Genomic DNA, 18,558 nt, shown 5'->3' with positions numbered 1-18,558 from the left:
CTCGGGAGATAACGCCCTGCTGGCTTAGGCCTGCTCCCGGGTGGCAGAGGGCAGGCCCAATCCCTAGGTGCAGCCCCTGGTCGGGCTCAGAGCAGGGCTGATTGGGGTGTTGGGGCGCCGCCCCCTGTCATGCACAGAGCAGGGAGATTGGGAGGCTGTGATGCCACCCTCAGTCACGATCAGGGTAGGGCCGATTGGGGGGTTGGGGCACCGCCCCGTCACACTCAAGGCAGGGTCGATGGGGAGGTTGTGGCGCCACCCCGTCACGCACAGAGCAGGGCCAATCCGGGGGTTGGGGCGCTGCCCCCTGTCACACACAGAGCAGGGCCCATCAGGGGGGTTGGGGCTCCTTACCCTGTCACGCACGGAGCAGGGCGGATCAGGGGGTTGGGGCGCCGCCACTGTCACACTCAGGGCAGGGCCGATGGGGAGGTTATGGCTCTACCCTGTCACACACAGAGCAGGGCCGATCAGGGGGTTGGGGCGCCGCACCCTGTCACACATAGAGCCGCAAGGCAATCAGAGGTTGGGGAGCTCCCCCTTATCAGGCACAGAGCAGAGCTGATCAGGAGGTTGGGGCGCCTTCCCCTGTCACAAACAGAGCAGGGCAGATAGGGAGGTTGTGGCCCCGCCCCATCACACACAGAGCTGCAGGGCGATCAGGGGGTTTGGGCGCTGCCCCCTGTCACGCTGATCCGGTGCCGGGAGGCCTCTCGGCTCCGCTGATCCCGGTGCTGGGAGGCATATTACCTTTTTACTATATAGGGTAGAGGCCTGGTGCATGGGTGGGGCTGGCTGGTTTGCCCTGAAGGGTGTCCTGGATCAGGGTGGGGGTCCCGTTTGGGTGCCTGGCCAGCCTGGGTGAGGGGATGATGGCTGTTTGCAGCTGGTCACACCCCCTTCAGGGTGGGGGTACCCACTGGGGTACCTGGCCAGCCTGGGTGAGGGGCTGAGGGCTGTTTTCAGGCTGGCAGGTGACAGAAGCTCCCAACAGCTCCTTTTTTTCTTTTCATTCTGGGCCAGCTTTAGCTCTGAGGCTCCAGCTCTTAGGCCTCCACTGCTGAAAGTAGGTATCTGGTTTGTTTCGGTTCGAAACAATGTATAACTCCAGCTCTGAGATCCCAGCTCGCTGAAAGCTGGTTTCTGGGGGGTTTTTTAGCTTCTATATTTGTTAAAATGTTTCAAACTGCAGGCTCAGAGGCCTGCAAGGCAGGCGGGGAACGTTGGTTTCCTCTGTCACTGAAGCAAGCAAGCCTCATGTTAGTTTCAAGCTGTCTGGCTGCCGGACTCCATCTTGGCTGACAGTTAATTTGCATATCGCCCTGATTAGCCAATGGGAAGGGTAGCGGTCGTACGCCAATTACCATGTTTCTCTTTTATTAGATAGGATACTTTTAAGTCAAGCACCAAAGCATAAATGTTAATATCTGATTGTTAGAAAACAATGTTAACATATATACAGCATTTGGCTTATGGAAATAATAACCACTTTAAATGAAATATTTTAGACGCTTGTGTGTAGAAAGTGGAGAATAAAGTACAGTTTTACTTTACTGCTACTGAGAGCAATGAGAATCTGATTAAATCTTCCGTTTTCAACACTTAGAATCACTAAGAAAAGAGACTGACTGAATTGGTCCACAAAACATTTTAAGTTCCAGTGTATTTTAAATGGGAAAAATTTCACTAATAGAAGTTCTTAAGATTTCAAATTCCTTTTAGTCTATTCACTGAGAATTAAAACATATTTTAAAAATATTTCTTAAGAAATTCATTTCCTGTACTCTGATAGACAAGGTACTTTGGCACTCCTGCTATAGAAAAGCTAAAAATGCTGTATTAACTAGAACAGAGGCCGCCAACCTTTCGGACCTCACAGACCACCAGTGGTCCGTGCCACCGGTTGACAACCGCTGCTCCAAAGGTTTCCTTTCTAGAACAAACATGTTTTTAATCAGTTTAGCTGGTGAACACTAAGTGAAAGGAGGCCCCAGGGAGGCTGTGTCTCTGAAGTCAGCTTTGGCCTAAAGGGCATTTGCGAAAACTGGAGAACTGAGCATCAGAAAAGCCTCCAGGGCCAAACCCAAAGAACAACACCCATCAGCCCAAGTAGAAGCCTAAGAGAAGGTCCCTCCCACGACCCCTGGCCAGCCAGGCCTCAGCCTCAATAAGCTGAGAAATTGTCTTAAACTCAGAGACTGTGGCCAGTCTACCCTCACCCTGTTTGACAGACTGAAATTGGATTGGTTGATAGAACCTAAAAGTAAAGTTTAAAGAGATCTAGGCTGATAGTAGCCCCAGAGCAGGAGAAATACAAATCCTTTCTGCAAGAGCCTATCTTTTTGTTTTCCTTTATATATAAATTTCAGAGAAGGGAGATAGAAATCTCAATGATGAGAATTATTGATCAGCTGCCTCCCACATGCCCCACACCAGGGATTGAGCCAGCAACCCAGCCATGTGCCCTGACCGGGAATCAAACTGTGACCTTCTGGTTCATAGGTCGATGCCCAACCACTGAGCCACAGCGGCCGGGCTGGAAGAACCTATCTTCAACTCAGGCCGCAGGAAATTCCTACAGAGTTAAACACAAAAAGAACAAGGTGCTAAGAGAACCAAGAGGAATAACATATAAGGACCAGATCTGCAAAGACTTCACCTATTGGAATTATACACAGAAAACAAATGTCTGAAGAAATAAAAGTAGTTTTTGAAAATATGAATTAAAAAGAATAAGAATTCAGCATCTGTGACAACTCAGAAGACATATAATAATTTAAATTAACTCAACAAACAGGCTTAACAGCAGAGGAGACCAGAATGAAGAGAGTAAAAGATCTGAAGCACTGATCAATAGCAAAGCACAGAGACAGGAAATAGGTTAGTAGACATGAATAGAGTGAAAAGGTTTAACAAGCATCTCTTTCACCCTGGCTGGTTTGGCTCAGCAGACAGAGCGCTGGCCTGAGGACTGAAGTCACAGTTTGCCAGTCAAGGGCATGTGCTGTGGTTGCAGGCTCGATCCCCAGCCCTGGTCAGGGTGTGTTCAGGAGGCAACCAATCAATGTGTCTCTCTGTCTCTCCCCCTCCCTTACACTCTCCCTAAAAATCAATGGAAAAATATCCTCAGGTGAGGATAAAAAAAAAAAAAAGATTGTGGATTTGTATATAGAAATATTTCCCTGCTTGATTTACCATAAATACTACTATACAGGAAATCCAATTGGCATGAAGAGAGCTTTAGCTACTTTAAATCAAACAGATGTCTCATCTAAAGCTAGAAACTATCTATAGCCAGTATTTTTTAATAGAAACACAAACCTATAGCTATCCAGAAGTATACATAAATATACAAACATTAATACCAGTAATCCCCGTTCTGTGGAATCATGGGAGACTTTGCTTCCTCATTCCTTTTCTGAACTCTTCAAATAGGATTAAAAAGAAAAGCACCAGGTATTTTTTTAGGTACTACTTTTATAATTTAAAAATTTTATTTTTTAAGAAGTTCTCCCACTGCAGACACAGCTGACTCTCATAGCCAGTTGGCCTGGAGGTCAAATCACCCCCAGTATTGCCGACAACAATCAAGGCTTAACTACAACAAGACTGTGCACAAAGACCACAAGGGGGTGCACCAAGAAAGCATAAAAAATGCGGAGACAAAGAAACATGACAGAAATGGAGGATATAGAGCTGAAAACCACAATTTTAAGGTCTTTCAAAAATTTTCTAGAAACTGCCGATAAATGTAGTGAGATCCTCAAGAAATCTAATGAGACCCTCGATGTTGTGATAAAGAACCAACTAGAAATTAAGCATACACTGACTGAAATAAAGAATATTATACAGACACCCAACAGCAGACCAGAGGAACGCAAGAATCAAGTCAAAGATTTGAAATGCGAAGAAGCAAAAAACACCCAACTGGAAAAGCAAAATGAAAAAAGAATACGAAAATAGTGTAAGGTGCCTCTGGGACAGCTTCAAGCGTACCAACATCAGAATTATAGGGTGCCAGAAGATGAGAGAGAGCAAGATATTAAAAACTTATTTGAAGAAATAATGACAGAAAACTTCCCCCACCTGGTGAAAGAAATAGACTTACAGGTCCAGGAAGCGCAGAGAACCCCAAACAAAAGGAATCCAAAGAGGACCACACCAAGACACATCATACTTAAAATGCCAAGAGCAAAAGACAAAGAGAGAATCTTAAAAGCAGCAAGAGAAAGAAACTCAGTTACCTACAAGGGAGTACCCATACAACTGTCAGCTGATTTCTCAACAGAAACTTTGCAGGCCAGAAGGGAATGGCAAGAAATATTCAAAGTGATGAATATCAAGAACCTACAACCAAGATTACTTTATCCAGCAAAGCTATCATTCAGAACTGAAGGTCAGATAAAGAGCTTCACAGATAAGGAAAAGCTAAAGGAGTTCATCACCACCAAACCAGTATTATATGAAATGCTGAAAGGTATCCTTTAAGAAGAGGAAGAAGAAGAAAAAGGTAAAGATACAAATTATGAACAACAAACATGCATCTATCAACAAGTGAATCTAAGAATCAAGTGAATAAATAATCTGATGAACAGAATGAACTGGTGATTATAATAGAATCAGGGACATAGAAAGGGAATGGACTGACTATTCTTGGGGGGAAAGGGGTGTGGGAGATGTGGGAAGAGACTGGACAAAAATCGTGCACCTATGGATGAGGACAGTGGGTGGGGAGTGAGGGCGGAGGGTGGGGCGGGAACTGGGAGGAGGGGAGTTATGGGGGGAAAAAGAGGAACAAATGTAATAATCTGAACAATAAAGATTTAATTAAAAAAAAAAGAATGTAATCCCTTTAAACAGCTCATGTAAATCATACTAATCTACTGAAATAAATCTTGCATCACAAAGAGAAAAAAAAAATTTTATTTTAAAACCACACATATCAATATCCATAAATGTATGGGATCATTGGAAGAATCATAAGAAACTGGTAACAGAGGAAAATTGGGTGACACAACAGTAAAAGGATCAGGAGATGTTTGGGGTTTTATTTATCTTTATTGTTGTAAGTATTACAGATGTCCCCCTTGTTCCCCGTTAACCCTCTCCATGCCACACCCGCCCCCAGTGAACTTTTAAATGTACCTTTTCTGTGTTTTAAATTCAGTACCATGTTTGTTTTTTTAATCCTCATCTGAGAATATTTTTCCATTGATTTTTTTTTTTTTTTTTTTAGAGAAAGTGAAGGGAGGGAGGAGGGGGAGAGGTAGAGATGGAGAAACATCAAGGTGAGAGGGACACATCAGTTGGTTACCCCCTGCACCCACCCCAACTGGGCCTAGGGAATGAACCTGCAACCCAGGTACATGCATGCCCTCGACTAGGAATTGAACCCAAGACCCTTAGGTCCACGGGCCAATGCTCTAACCATTGATCAACACTGGCCAGGGCAATACCAAGTTTATTATCTATTTTAAAACAATTATGTGAAATATGACGAACATTTAAACTTCCCCTATTTAATCTTCGCTATTAATGTACGTGGAAAGTGTTAACAGCTGTGAAATGTAAATCTCTTCCTCTAGCCTCAGTGAAATCTGTCATAATTGCAGTACTAAATAAGAGAATATATCCTTAGGAAATAAATAAAGGTCTTGTCAGGAAGGCTTGAAACGGCTTAGTGTGCCAAGGACATCCCTGGGCATGTGCACCTGGCCGCTCGATCGAGACTACGCCACCCGTCCAGCTGCCTGCAGCTCAGATGGGCATCAGACTGTGGCCTCTACGGACCCTGGACCCTGCAACCTCCTTGTGCTACTGCCATCTCCCCCCATCAGGTTGGCATCTCACCCTTGTGGCCACGTGTGCCCTGTGGTGACTGACAGTGGAAGCTGGAGTCGGAGCTCTCACGATGCTGTCTGTAGAAACAGCTGTGCTCCTGGCTCTGCATCCTTCCTCAAAGCCACGTCAACCTGCTGCCAGGTAAGTCGGGATGACCAGGGAACCTGAGACCACTCCAGTCCGATAAACGGAAGTAACACAGCGCTCTGTCATTTCATGTACAACTAGCAGGAAGCACAGCGAGCACCTCACTGGGTCACTAAGGAGCATAAGAACATGATCTTTTCAAACCTAGTGATGGAATCTGGCCTCCAGGTGCTGCAGCCGACGTAGTTCACGGTTAAAGCCCTCTGCCACTTGTCAGTTACAGACTGGTCATAGCAAATGGGTAGCTGTAAGGAAGGAAGTCATACAAGCACTTGCAAAGATTTTAATTAGTAAAGAAGTGTTTTAAAAATATTTAGCAGCATTATACTTTATGGGCCAAACATGTCTCTATTTAAATTAATTTAATCAGGCTTCCTACTTTGTTTAATTTTGTTCCGTTCTATGGAGCATAAATATTAAGTGCTTATAAATACATTTCATTTGAAATGCTTTAAGTACAAAACACAAAATTCAAGCACAAAACAATGTGTAATGATCTCACAAATACATTTATAAAACTCGGAAATGAAAAAAATAACAGCTTCAAATAAGGAGATAATACTCCACCAAGGCTTGCTCAACAGATGACATTTTAAACCAAAGATAAGCACAAGCAATGTCAGTTAGTGTTATTCTCAGTGGTGCTGCATGAGATTAAAAAACAAATTTTCAAATTCTAGTAGTGATATTAAATTGCTTTCTAATCTGGATTAAAAGTAGTATGAAGTCTTTAAAGTACTTAAATTAAGGGAAAATGTTGACTTTCCAATTGGCAATGTGACCTTTAAAATATGCCAAGATAATGCCCAGCCAGTGTGACTCAGTTATTGAGCATCAACCCAGGAACCAGGTCACAGTTTGATTTCTGGTCAGGGCACATGCCCAGGTTTCAGGCTTGATCTCCAATAGGGTTCGTGCATGAGAGGCAGCCAATTAATAATTTTCTCTCATCATTGATGTTTCTCCCTCTCTCTCCCTCTCCCTTCACATCTCTGCAATCAATTTTTTAAAAGCATACTTAAAATATGCCAAGTGTGCAAATCACAAGTAACAACATGTAGATAGATGCCTGTAATGTCACATTTCTTATCACAAATCTGCTGCTTTGCTGGCCAGTACAGAGACGTGACAGACCTCTCTGCCTCAATGACAAGTGTACAAATTTAATTCTTATAAGAATCTCACATAAAATCCAAGAACAAGCAGGTTCATCAAAAGAACTAACCTGTACTCTTTCGTTTCTTAAACAAATACAAGACAATAAAACAGTCTAAGTCAGATTTTTAACCTACATGAAAATTCATTTTTCAAAGTTTCAGAGCTGTATTCATCTTCTTTTTCAGCTGAAAGGATGAAGCATAATAGCCACAACTTTGTTACAGACTAAAATCCAACAGGTGATTCCAACACCACCTAAAAATAAAGAAATTCAACGTGAGAGCACAGCAAGCGTTCTGCCCACATTCCCTGCCTTTGTTCCCAACGTGGGGCACATGCCCCACAGGGGGGCGATTCGAGAATAAGTTATTAACAATGAACCTTTTTCATTTCTTATGGTTCTAGGGGCCTCATATACACTATATAAATACATACTGTGACATATTTATGCCAGTTCTCTATTCTATGTTTTGAAACTTTGCTATTTTTTCATATCACTTCATATTATTATTTTTTTAACAATTTCTTAGTGATTTCTTCCTCAGGACTTCAACTTCTTTTATTCTTTTTTCTCTTTCATGGCTGCCATGTTCTTTGGAAGCTTGTTTAGACCAAGTTAATGGCTTTTAGGCTTCCTCCACGTGCATAGGAGTTCACTTTTTGAATAATAAGAATTATACGTCACGGGGGGCGGGGCATCAGGATTTTAGAGATGCTTAGGTGGGGCGTGGCCAAAAAAAGGTTGGGAGCCACTGTCTTAGAGGAAGTAAGAGTAGTTCCATTCTTTTGGAGCGGTGCTGGGCTAAGCCAAAGTTTGTATTTGTGGGTTCCAATGCATCAAACTTCCGATTAATTCACAGGGCTGCCTTCCTTACTAAGCAGGAATTATACAGAACCATGAGCACTGGTTTGAGTTCCTCTTCTCTACAGAGAAATAGACTTTATTATTGACAATATTCGTAGGCTGGAAGACCACTCTGTGACACTATTTGGTTTTCCCTTCTCAAAGAGCGTCATGAATGAAGCAATGTTTACCCACACCATTCCTGTCCCACTGGTCAATGAGAGACAGGAAGGCAGGCTGCAAGAGTGGCCAGTGGCCTGCTGGCTGCCGGGAAGACTGGCCTCTTGCACCAGTACTGCCCTCAAGGCTGAGTCCCACAAAGGGGGTGGGGGAGGGAAGTGGTTAAATTGAAACAGTCATTCCTTTTAATTTAGTAATTCACCCCCACCATTATCACAAATCACAACCAAAAACTGACTGAAAAGGAGGTATGCTATAGCATTATTCCTGGTAGAAAAAATTAGGACCTAATTTTTAACAGGAAAATTAGTAAATTATGACACATCCAAATGAAGAACAGCTATTCAAAACTCCTTAATAAAGAAAAGTTTATTGATATGGGAGAAGGCTTACAATATAGAGTAAAAAGGGACAAAAAGCTAGACAACCTTAACTATACAAGGGTGGGCAAAAGTAAGTCTACAGTTGTTCAAATGGAATATATAATACAAGAATAAATAATAATACAAGAATAAACTGTGTTTCATGTCATCATAACTGTAAACCTACTTTTGCCCATCCCTGTATAAAAATAAATAGAAGCCCTAACCGGTTTGGCTCAGTGGATGGAGCGTCGGCCTGCGGACTGAGGGGTCCCGGGTTCGATTCCGGTCAAGGGCATGTACCTTGATTGCGGGCACATTCCCAGTTGGGGGTGTGCAGGAGGCAGCTGATCGATGTTTCTCTCTCATCGATGTTTCTAACTCTCTATCCCTCTCCCTTCCTCTCTGTAAAAAATCAATAAAAATTTTAAAAAATAAATAAATAAATAAATAAATAGAAAAAGACTGGAAAAATATAGCACAGTCTAAGAGGTTATCCATAGCTAATGAGTTTTCTTTCATTTTTCTTTTCTTTTTAGTCATCCCACAATGACATGTACTACTTTTAACATCCAAAAGAAATTATCATTCACATATAAAACAATGGCCGAGAGCCATAAATGCCCTCGCTATGCCTAGCATTGAAAAGGGGCTGCAGAATCTGGGAACTGGAAGTAGTGTTGGAATAAGCAGGCTGTCGACTGCAGGGATGGGCTTAGAGTCCAGAAGCAGCCGTGGCTTGAGTTCTAGCTCTGCTACTTAACATTTCGGTGACAGCGGACAAGGTAAGGAACTTCTCTGGATCTGCATTTCCTCACAGCCAGCCTTCGAGGCTGAGACGCAAACCCCTCCCCCGCCTCCCCCCACCCCCTCCCCCCCCACCCCTGTGAAATGGACGGTGAGGACGGTGCCGGGTTGACTTCACCTACCACACACCTCCTCCCGAGTCTCTCCACAGTCTCCCGCTGTTTCCCAGGAAGCTCTTACCTGCTACTCTAGTGGGAAACGCCACCAGCCGGTCGAGCGGAGTTATCCATTTACTGGGCACCACAGCCACAGGAACAGAGTAATACTTCCAAATGAGGGAGACCATCAGGGCAGCCTGCGAAGACACCATGCTGAGTGCCAGCCACCTGCCGTCCCGCGGGCAGTCCTCACAGGGAGAAGAGGACACCCCACAGCCGCGACCAAGCCCTATCAATCCAGTCCCTGCGGCCCACAGCGCCGGGAACATACACAGCCGACCTTGAACACAGTCAAAAACCCCAGTGTAACTTCTGACTCCCCAAAACTAACTACTAATAGCCTACTGCTGATAAACAGCTGGCTAGCACATATTTTGTTATATATATCATATACTGTGTTCCTACAATTAAGCTAGAGAAATGTTAAGAAAATTATAAGAGAAAATACAAATATATCTTTTATACATTCATGACATACCTTTTTCTTTTTTTTTTAATTATTTCTACTTTATTTTTTTAATTGATTAAGTTATTACATATGTTTCTTTATCCCCACATTACCCCCCATACCCCCACTCAGGCCCTCACCCCCCTGTTGTCTGTGTCCATTGGTTAGGTACCTTTTTCTTAATATTTTCAGTATTTCTAGGCTATTCAGTGGTTCACCTGTGAGTTTTGTCAAATTGTCACAAGTCTCCAAAAAAGTTTCCAATATATTTATTGAAAAAGAATCTACATATAGTGGACCCATGCAGTTCAAACCAATGTTGTTTGAGCGTCAACTAAATACACTATTAAATTAGCTGGTAAATAATGAAGGTTTCCCATAACACAAGTGTTCTTTTCTCACTGAATATCTCTTTTAAGTAAACTGTGCTAAATACACCTTACTAGGGACAAAAGCAACCTTACGCCTCTGGATCCTTCAAAAAGCAGTTGGCTCTCACCCACACCCTAGTGCTGCCTTCTCATGCAGAAGCGGGCCTCGGCAAGTTTAAATGGTGAGAGCCTCTCTTCTCTCCCCTCCTTTCCCCAGCAGCATTCCCTCAAGTTGTCTTCTGTCCCCGCTGTGGCCCTGAATATGTCACTCAAATATGCCCTAAAAGAGGGCCTCTGGCGCTGACCGGGTAGCTTGGTTTGTTAGAGCCTTGTCCCGATATCCACGGGTGGGGACCGTCCAGCCCTCAGGCCATATAAGACCAGCAAAATCATTTGGTCTGGCCCTATTAAGGCATCAGGGGTGAGTTAATTAAATGTTTGACCACATACAGCAGGCTAATTTTTAAGTTGATAATTGTGTATGGCCCCCGAAAGATGTTATAAATATCCCAATGGCCCTTGGCAGGAAAAGGTCCCCACACCTGCGATACGCCAAGATTGTGGGTTCGATCCCCTGTCAGGGCTCATACAAGAAGCAACCAATGAATACACAAATAAGTGGAACAACCAGTCAATGTCTATGACTCTGTTTCTCTGTCTGTGTCTCTCTCTCCTTCTCTCTCAAATCAATAAATTGTTTTTTTTAATTAAAAGAGGGCCCCTGGCTTAACTTCAGTCCCTGGAAAAACCTATCTCATATCAGTGACAGCGCCTCAGGATCAAAGTACTTACTATAACCAAACAGCCTGAGTCCTTTACCCCAATCAACATCATTCATAACATTGAACCTCAGAGATCATTTAAAGCAGCCATAGCAGATCTGCAACCTCAGGGTAAGGCAAGTAAAAGTCCCCCCCTAGGAAAGTTGTGAGTCAGTGGTACTGGACTTTCATGACAATACGGGTTCCCCACCTGGAGAATGGTCACTTACCCATCTGGAGACCATGGAGGAAGCAACAGCCAAAATCACTGGCCATCTCAGAAAACACCATTCTAAGTAAGCTTTTCTCACTTCACCCCCAGCCTCCCAAACCTGCGCTGGAGTGAAGACCACATGAAGAACTCCAGAGGAGTTACTTAGGCGTTCATGTGCTTAAAAATCCCAAGAGTTAACGACACTAATCAAGAGAAAGGCTTTTCGTCTAACTTATAAATTCAGAGTGTTCGGAGTTACATGCTTGCAGGACACTCAGCACAGCAGCTGAGGGTGGAAAAGCCTGGACGCCAGGGGCCGAAGTGGAGCAAAGTCCATCCCCAGCTTTAATGGCCCAGGGACGCCACGGGACACCCACCTGCAATGCGTAGAAGGCAACACTCACAACCCACTTGATCTTGGCCAACTGCGCTGTCCGTGCTTTCACTGGAAGGGAAACAGGACGAAATGATTATATCAGCCCTGACAGGAGAAGAAAATATTCCAATACACAGGAGGGCTCTTTTTTTTTAATATATTTCTTTATTGATTTCAGAGAGAAAGGGAGAAGGAGAGAGAGATAGAAACATCAATGATGAGCGAGAATCACTGACCGGCTGCCTCCTGCACACCCCACACTGGGGATCGAGCCCGCAACCCGGACATGTGCCCTTGGCCGGAATCGAACCTGGGACCCTTCAGTCCGCAGGCTGACACTTTATCCACTGAGCCAAGCCGGCTAGGGCCAGAAGAGCTCTTTTGTCTCACAAAATATTTTCTAATTATGCATGTACATATAAAATAGGATGTCTTACATCACCCACTATGCTATTATTTAAAATAGAGCTCAGCCAAAGTGGCTCAGTGGTTGAGCATCAACCTATGAACCAGGAGGTCACAGTCCAATCCCCAGTTAGGGAACAAGCCCGGTTGCAGGCTTGACCCCAGTGTGGGGGCGTGCAGGAGGCAGCTGATCAATGATTCCCCCTCATCATTGATGTTTCTACCTCTCTCTCCCTCTCCTTTCCCCGCTGAAATCAATAAAATTATTTTTCAAAAACTAAAAATAAAATAGAATCACACACAGATTGGGATGTGAAGCTTTAATTTCAAAAAACCTTAAAGCTATTCATCTAGCCTCACTGGTGTGGCTCAGTAGTTGAGCATCGACCTATGAACCAGGAGATCACAATTCAGTTCCCGGTCAGAGCACATGCCCAGGTTGCTGGCTCAATCCCCAGTCTGAGGCGTGCAAAAGGCAGCCAATCAATGATTTTCTCTCATCTCTGATGTGTCTCTCTCTCTTTCCCTCTCCCTTCCTTTCTGAAATCAATAAAATATATTTTTTAGAAAAAGCTATTCATCTAAATCAGAGATTCTTTTCACAATGCACTTACCAATCAATATAGGACTAAATGTTCTTCCCCGATTCCCCGGTCTACACTGTACACTAATCCATAAGGGAGCCTAATTGCCTGGGTCCTGGGCAGGCCCCTCTGCCTGTTTTACTAGCCATGCAGACAGCTCTCTCACAGTGCTTGCTCTCAGCACACAGGCTGCCCTGTGAAAATCGTCGTCATCACAGCAGACTGTTATGGACAGTAGCAAACATCAAAATGAGTAAGACCTGCATCTACACTCGGATAGCACTTTTTAGAGAACAGAATAAGAAAGCCCCTGAGACCCTAGTCAGTTTGGCACAGTGGATAGAGCACTGGCCTGCAGACTAAAGGGTCCCAGGTTTGATTCCAGTTAAGGGCACATGCCCCGGTTGCGGGCTCGATTCCCACAAGGGGGCGTGCAGGAGACAGCCAAATAATGATTCCCTCTCATTACTGATGTTTCTATCTCTCTCTCCCTCTACCTTCTTCTGTGAAATCAATAAAAATGTTAAAAAAAAAAAAAAAAAAAAAAGAAAGCCCCTGAGAATCCACTGTGAGATTCTTTTCTAGGCTTCTCTCAGAAAAGTTGAATTTGAAAATGATAACCTCTCAAGTTGGCTCTGAAGAGACCCCAGGAGTATCCTGAATGTTTCTGTTAGAAAGCAAAGGTTCACCAGCAAAATAAAGAGAAAGTCATTGTAATTATTATTATTGGGTTTCTCCTGACAACTTCAAGGTTTATATCAACCTTTCGAACATCCAAGAATCAGTGCGTGTATTCTACGAATCTCACAGAAAAGGTTTCCTATGAATCAGCTCTCATGAAGCTTTCCGAAAACTACAAGTGAGAACAGTACCATGACGGGAGCATTTGAGGTCTTGCTTCCCGGCAATGTCATCAGTTTGGCTCAAATAAACTCTTATAAAAATTCAAAACAAAAAATGAAAAACTGCACCATGAGTTTTGAGCTTATCTGTCATCTTGTTGATCTTTCTTTCCAGCCTGGCGTATCTGGCGAACTCGTCCATCATGTTGACAGTGGAGAGTTCCTGCTTCATGTCCTGGATCTCTGCTCGCATCTGAGACTCCTGCTCTGCATCCTTCTGCAGCACCCTGGACATCTGCTGGAGCAGACAGCAGGGGTCAGTGCCTTTCCACTTGGGGTACCATTCTCCTCGCCTCCACCATCCTGCCTGCTGCCTCTCTCGCCTGGGCAGGCTGCCCCTTACCTAGATAGACGGCCTCTGCTGCCTGGTCCTGGTCCTGCTCCCTACAACCGCAAATATAAAACCTCCCTTCGGCCCAGCCCGCGTGGCTCAGTGTTTGAGAGTCCACATATGAACTAGGAGGTCAGGATTCAATTCCTGGTCAGGGCACATGCCGGGGTTGTGGGGGCGTGCAGGAGGCAGCCGATCAATGATTCGCTCATCATTGATGTTTCTATCTCTCCCTCCCTCTCCCTTCCTCTCTGAAATCAATAAAAATATATTTAAAAAATAGAAAACCTCCCTCTGATTTGAATCGCTATTCACATTGTATTTTTCCTTTTGAAGACATGCCAAGGGATTGCTATGGTACAAATATGTGTGTCTTTCACTATAACTATAAAATTGGAATTATAAAATAGAAACTGTTTCCATCCCAGAGCCGTCATTCAGGTACGCGGACCAGGCATCTCCTGCCCGCCCTGAAGAATCCAGTCCTAAGTTAGGCAGGCAGAGCAAGATGCGGGTGCAGAGTACCAGTGATGAGGGCATTCCTGCCAAGGGGCACCCTGGCAAGAGGGGGCCGGGGAGGGGGGTCAGAGCCAAGCGTAGTGATATGGTGTCTCCAGAAAGGGTAGCCTGATGTGGGAGTCAGAGGAGCAGGGTAAGGCGCACATCTGTGGTAAGAGGAAGGTACCCAGCCAAACACTCTCAGAGCCCAAGCGGCATCCATGCCCGACAGGGGTGGCAGTGGGAGAGTAGTTATAAAGGATTCGTCAAGTAAAGCCCCTCACGCTGCCCTCACTGTGTCAGTACTGGGCGCCTGCACAGTGCTCCTCCTGCGCCCACGCAGACTGGGTGCTCTGGAAGTCCCCCTCCTCCTCGGCCGCCTTTGACTAAAGAAAGTCCTGCAAAATGAACAAGGTCCCCTCACCCATGTGTCCTGTGACCAGCTGGAAGGGGAAAGAGCAAGAGCTCTCAGGAAAATTCCAAGTCAACAGCAGGGACTGGGGTGTCCTTATCCAAGCACGCATCCCATCCCAATATTCTGCCAAGATCCCCACCCGGGACCTTGCAAGGCTTTGCTGGGCAGAGGATTCCTGGCATTAGTATTCCTCACGGGCTCAGGCCAGGGGGCCAGCCAGCTGCTCAGCCAGTGGGATGGTGCACCCCTCCCTTGCTTCTGGCTGAACAGAAACCATCAGAAACCTTGCAAGAAGGTTATGATGGGAAGTGCAAGGGTGTGGCCCATTCCCAATCAAACTCTTTCCCTCCTCGGAGCCCTGCCCACTTGGGTCCTAAAATCAGGGCCTGTGCTGGTGCAGCACTTGACCTCCATGGGACCAGGACGTTCCTTACAGCTTTTCACTGACCCTCACACCAACCCAGCAACCAGGTGGAACAACAGGGCGTACACTAAGAAAACCCGCACCTGGCTAACAATCCCGACAAACAGTGCCACAACCAAGGGGCAGAGATTTAAGAAAGCTAACTGGTTTGGGTTTAGAAAGGTTATAGAGCCTGTAAGAAGCAGCATAGACAAGTCCAAGGTCAAACCAAATCCTCTCTCATCTAAATCAGCAGTTCTCAACCTGTGGGTCGCAATCCCTTTGGGAGTCGAAAGACCCTTTCACAGGGGTCGCCTAAGACCATCGGAAAACACATATATAATTACATATTGTTTTTGTGATTAATCACTATGCTTTCATTATGTTCAATTTGTAACAATGAAATTGGGGGTCACCACAACATGAGGAACTGTATTAAAGGGTCGCGGCATTAGGAAGGTTGAGAACCACTGCTCTAAATGATGAACAGCCACCCTTACAGGCAGCAGCTCACCCGAGTCTAGATGGCAGCGATAACCTCTTGTGACAGTGTTCGGTGTAGGCGTGGTGAAGAAGCCTGACATGGCCCCGGTCTTATTTACAGCTGCTGGCATACCCCAAACACACACTCCAACTCCCCCCTCAGCTAAGGAGAAATTACGAAGAATTCATAGAGGAATGCAAAACAGCGCCTCTGAGAACTGAGATTAGTTGCATGTGGCTCCAACATGAGGTGAAATGGGGTGGGGTACATAGGAAGAATGGAGGAAGAGTGAAAGATGGACAGTAACCCCACAAAATGGAAGACAGCATCTGCAAATCACGTGGAATAGAGTTCGTATCCAGAATATATAAAGTACTCCTAATTCAACAGAAAAAACAAATAGCCCCTCCCTCCTGCTGTGGGCCTACAGAGGGCGCTCTTTCCCTGGGGACAGCTCCTGGCGCCCAATTTAAAAATGGCGTGAATAGACATTTCTCTAAAGAAGAGATACAAATGGCCAATAAGCACAAGAAATGATGTCTAATATCACTACTCATAAGGAAAAATATAAATCAAAACCCCATTTTGCACCTATTGGGATAGCAATTCTCAAAGCAACAACCTAACATGACAAGTGGTAGCGAATGTGGAGAAACTGCAACTCTTGTGCAGTGCTGGTGAGAATTAAATGGTGCAGCTGCTGTGAAAAATAGAATGGCAGTTTCTCAAAAAAATTAAATGTGGAGCTATCATATGATCCAGCAATTCCATTTCTGGGTATTTACCCGAAAGAATTGAAAACAGAGACTCGCACAGATATGTGTACCCCAATGTTCTACCAGCACTACTCACAACAGCCAAAAGGTGAGAACAACCCAGATGTCCATCTAGAGACGAACAGGTAGACACAATGTAGGACATGCATATAATGGCCTAATATTCAGCCTTAACAAGGAATGCAATCCTGACACTCACTGCAAGGACGGACCCTAAAGACATTATGATTCGCAGAACAAGCCAGTCACAAAGTGACAAATACTGTACTATTTCATGTATACGGGGTACTTCGAGTCATCAAATTTCATAGAGACGGACAGCAGAATGGTGGGTGCCGGAAAGAGAGAGAATAAGGAGTTAGTGTTTAATGGGAACAGTTTCAGTTTAGGAAGATGAAAAACCTCTGGAGATGGGTGGTGGTGACAGCGGCACAACAATGTGAATGGACTTAGTGCCACTGAACTTTACACCTAAAAACGATTAAAATGATTATCCTATATAATAAGAGGCTAATATACAAATCATCCCTTCAACCAGGAGTTCGACCAGGGACAGGCTGGCCAGCCAGCCAACTGCCTGCAGCCCCTCCCCCCCAACTAGCCCCACCCCCGATCAACCTGCCACACACACACATCGCCCATCCGGGACGGGCCTACCCGACCCCACCCGTGCATGAATTTGTGCACCGGGCCTCTAGTATATATGTATGCATCACCACAATTTTTTTAAAAGAAGAAAAATGGCCAGGGGCCAGCTCTTCAAGAGTCGCTCATGCAATTTTAAGAACTTGGGACAACATCCTTAAAGACTAAGCAGCATCAGGAAAGATTCTGAGGAATGCCTGGGCGCTAAAACAGAAGTCTCTATGCCTCGCAGAACATCAGGGCCTCGAGCTTTACACAAAACAAGCACTCAGTGATACTGATAGAACAAAACATAAAAAATGCATAAATCCTGCCTCGTCTTAAATACCCATCCCCAGCAACAATTTATAGCAGGAGAGAAAAGCAGGGAGAACCGACTTTCCGAAATAATGCTGCCACCCCTGCACCCAATGTTCCAGGTCTCAGTCCGGGTCAGACAGCCCCTCACTCCCGCTGTGGGCCAATAGAGGGCGCCCTCCCCCAGGGGACAGCTCGGGTTTCTCCCACACATCCCCCACCCAACTCCACCCCCCATCAAAGTTGCCACGAAGCCCCTATTCATGCTCCAGGAGGAGCAGAGGTAAGAGAATCACAAAACAAGGATCAAACTTCCGCCCCCACAGTCACTAGCGGGGTGACTATGAGTCAGACTCCTCTGGGAGGTAAAGGAAGATGGGGCGGCATTCACCTCTCACGGCAGCCGTGACAGCGGGACACGAGGTCACGCACTCGCGCTGGGCAAGAAGCGCCGCCGAGACAGCGCTCCCCGGCGGGCGCCCGGCGCAGCCCTGAGTCAAGGCAGCATGACACGGTCCTGAGGTTCTGGGTCCGCACTGCCAACCACGCCACCCCATCCCCCCTGCACCCTTAGCTCCATCTCTCCGGGGCCCGCGAGGAAGGCCGAGGCCTCCGGCAACCCGGGGCGCCGTGTTGCTCCGGGCACTGTCCCCCTAGCAGCCGAGGCTGCCGGACGCCTCCAGAGACGAGAAATAACGGAAATGGGGGGGGGGGGGGCACTAAGAACGCCCAACCTGAACATCGCTGCCACGTGAAAGCGTGGCCAAGCGTTGCCAGGCGTTTCTTTCACGTCTGTATTTATTGATTTGAGCATTTCTTCCTTAAAACGCAGAAGGTCCGACCAAGACGCTTCTGCAGGCCGAATGCGGCCATCGCGCGGCCGGTTTGGGACCCCCGTGTCTCCGCCCGGCTCGGCGAGGGCGGAGGCCGCGACCCACCGGCCCCTGGAAGGCGAGGCAGCCACTTACGAAGGAGGAGAAGGACGGGAGGAGGATCCTGAGGACATTGCACCCAAACACGAAGCAGAGGACCAGCAGCCACGCCCAGTGGTCGGCCTCCACCGCGCTCATCCCGACGCTCCCGGCAGCGTGAGCTCCGCCGAGGCGGACGCCGGGAACCCAGCCGGCGCTCGCACCGCGCCTGCGCCCGGA

General features: G+C 46.0%; 1 protein-coding gene across 6 annotated transcripts in view; it reads right to left on the bottom strand.

Annotated features, from left to right (window-relative positions):
• The window catches only part of LOC308517199 (guided entry of tail-anchored proteins factor 1), a 23,255-nt gene extending 4,697 nt beyond the window's left edge, over positions 1 to 18,558 (bottom strand). The window contains exons 1-6 of one of the 6 annotated variants that reach the window (XR_013995812.1): positions 18,376 to 18,558; positions 13,628 to 13,793; positions 11,669 to 11,736; positions 9,520 to 9,634; positions 7,281 to 7,401; positions 6,133 to 6,233 (exon numbers count right to left, since the gene is read on the bottom strand). Coding sequence is in view for 3 of the 6 variants with exons in the window: in XM_081088267.1 (XP_080944393.1) it covers positions 7,328 to 7,401; positions 9,520 to 9,634; positions 11,669 to 11,736; positions 13,628 to 13,793; positions 18,376 to 18,477 (525 nt within the window). In the remaining 3 variants the exon portion in view is untranslated. Of the gene's footprint in view, positions 1 to 4,905; positions 6,234 to 7,280; positions 7,402 to 9,519; positions 9,635 to 11,668; positions 11,737 to 13,627; positions 13,794 to 18,375 lie in introns of those variants that run through there. The other 5 variants (XR_013995813.1, XR_013995814.1, XM_081088265.1 and 2 more) reach the window with 5 other exon arrangements.

Source organism: Myotis nattereri, assembly GCF_964212035.1.
Source record: "Myotis nattereri genome assembly, chromosome: 3".
Taxonomy (NCBI): domain Eukaryota; kingdom Metazoa; phylum Chordata; class Mammalia; order Chiroptera; family Vespertilionidae; genus Myotis; species Myotis nattereri.
The sequence above is the reverse complement of the archived record's forward strand: the minus strand, read 5'-3'. Positions and strand labels throughout refer to the sequence as shown.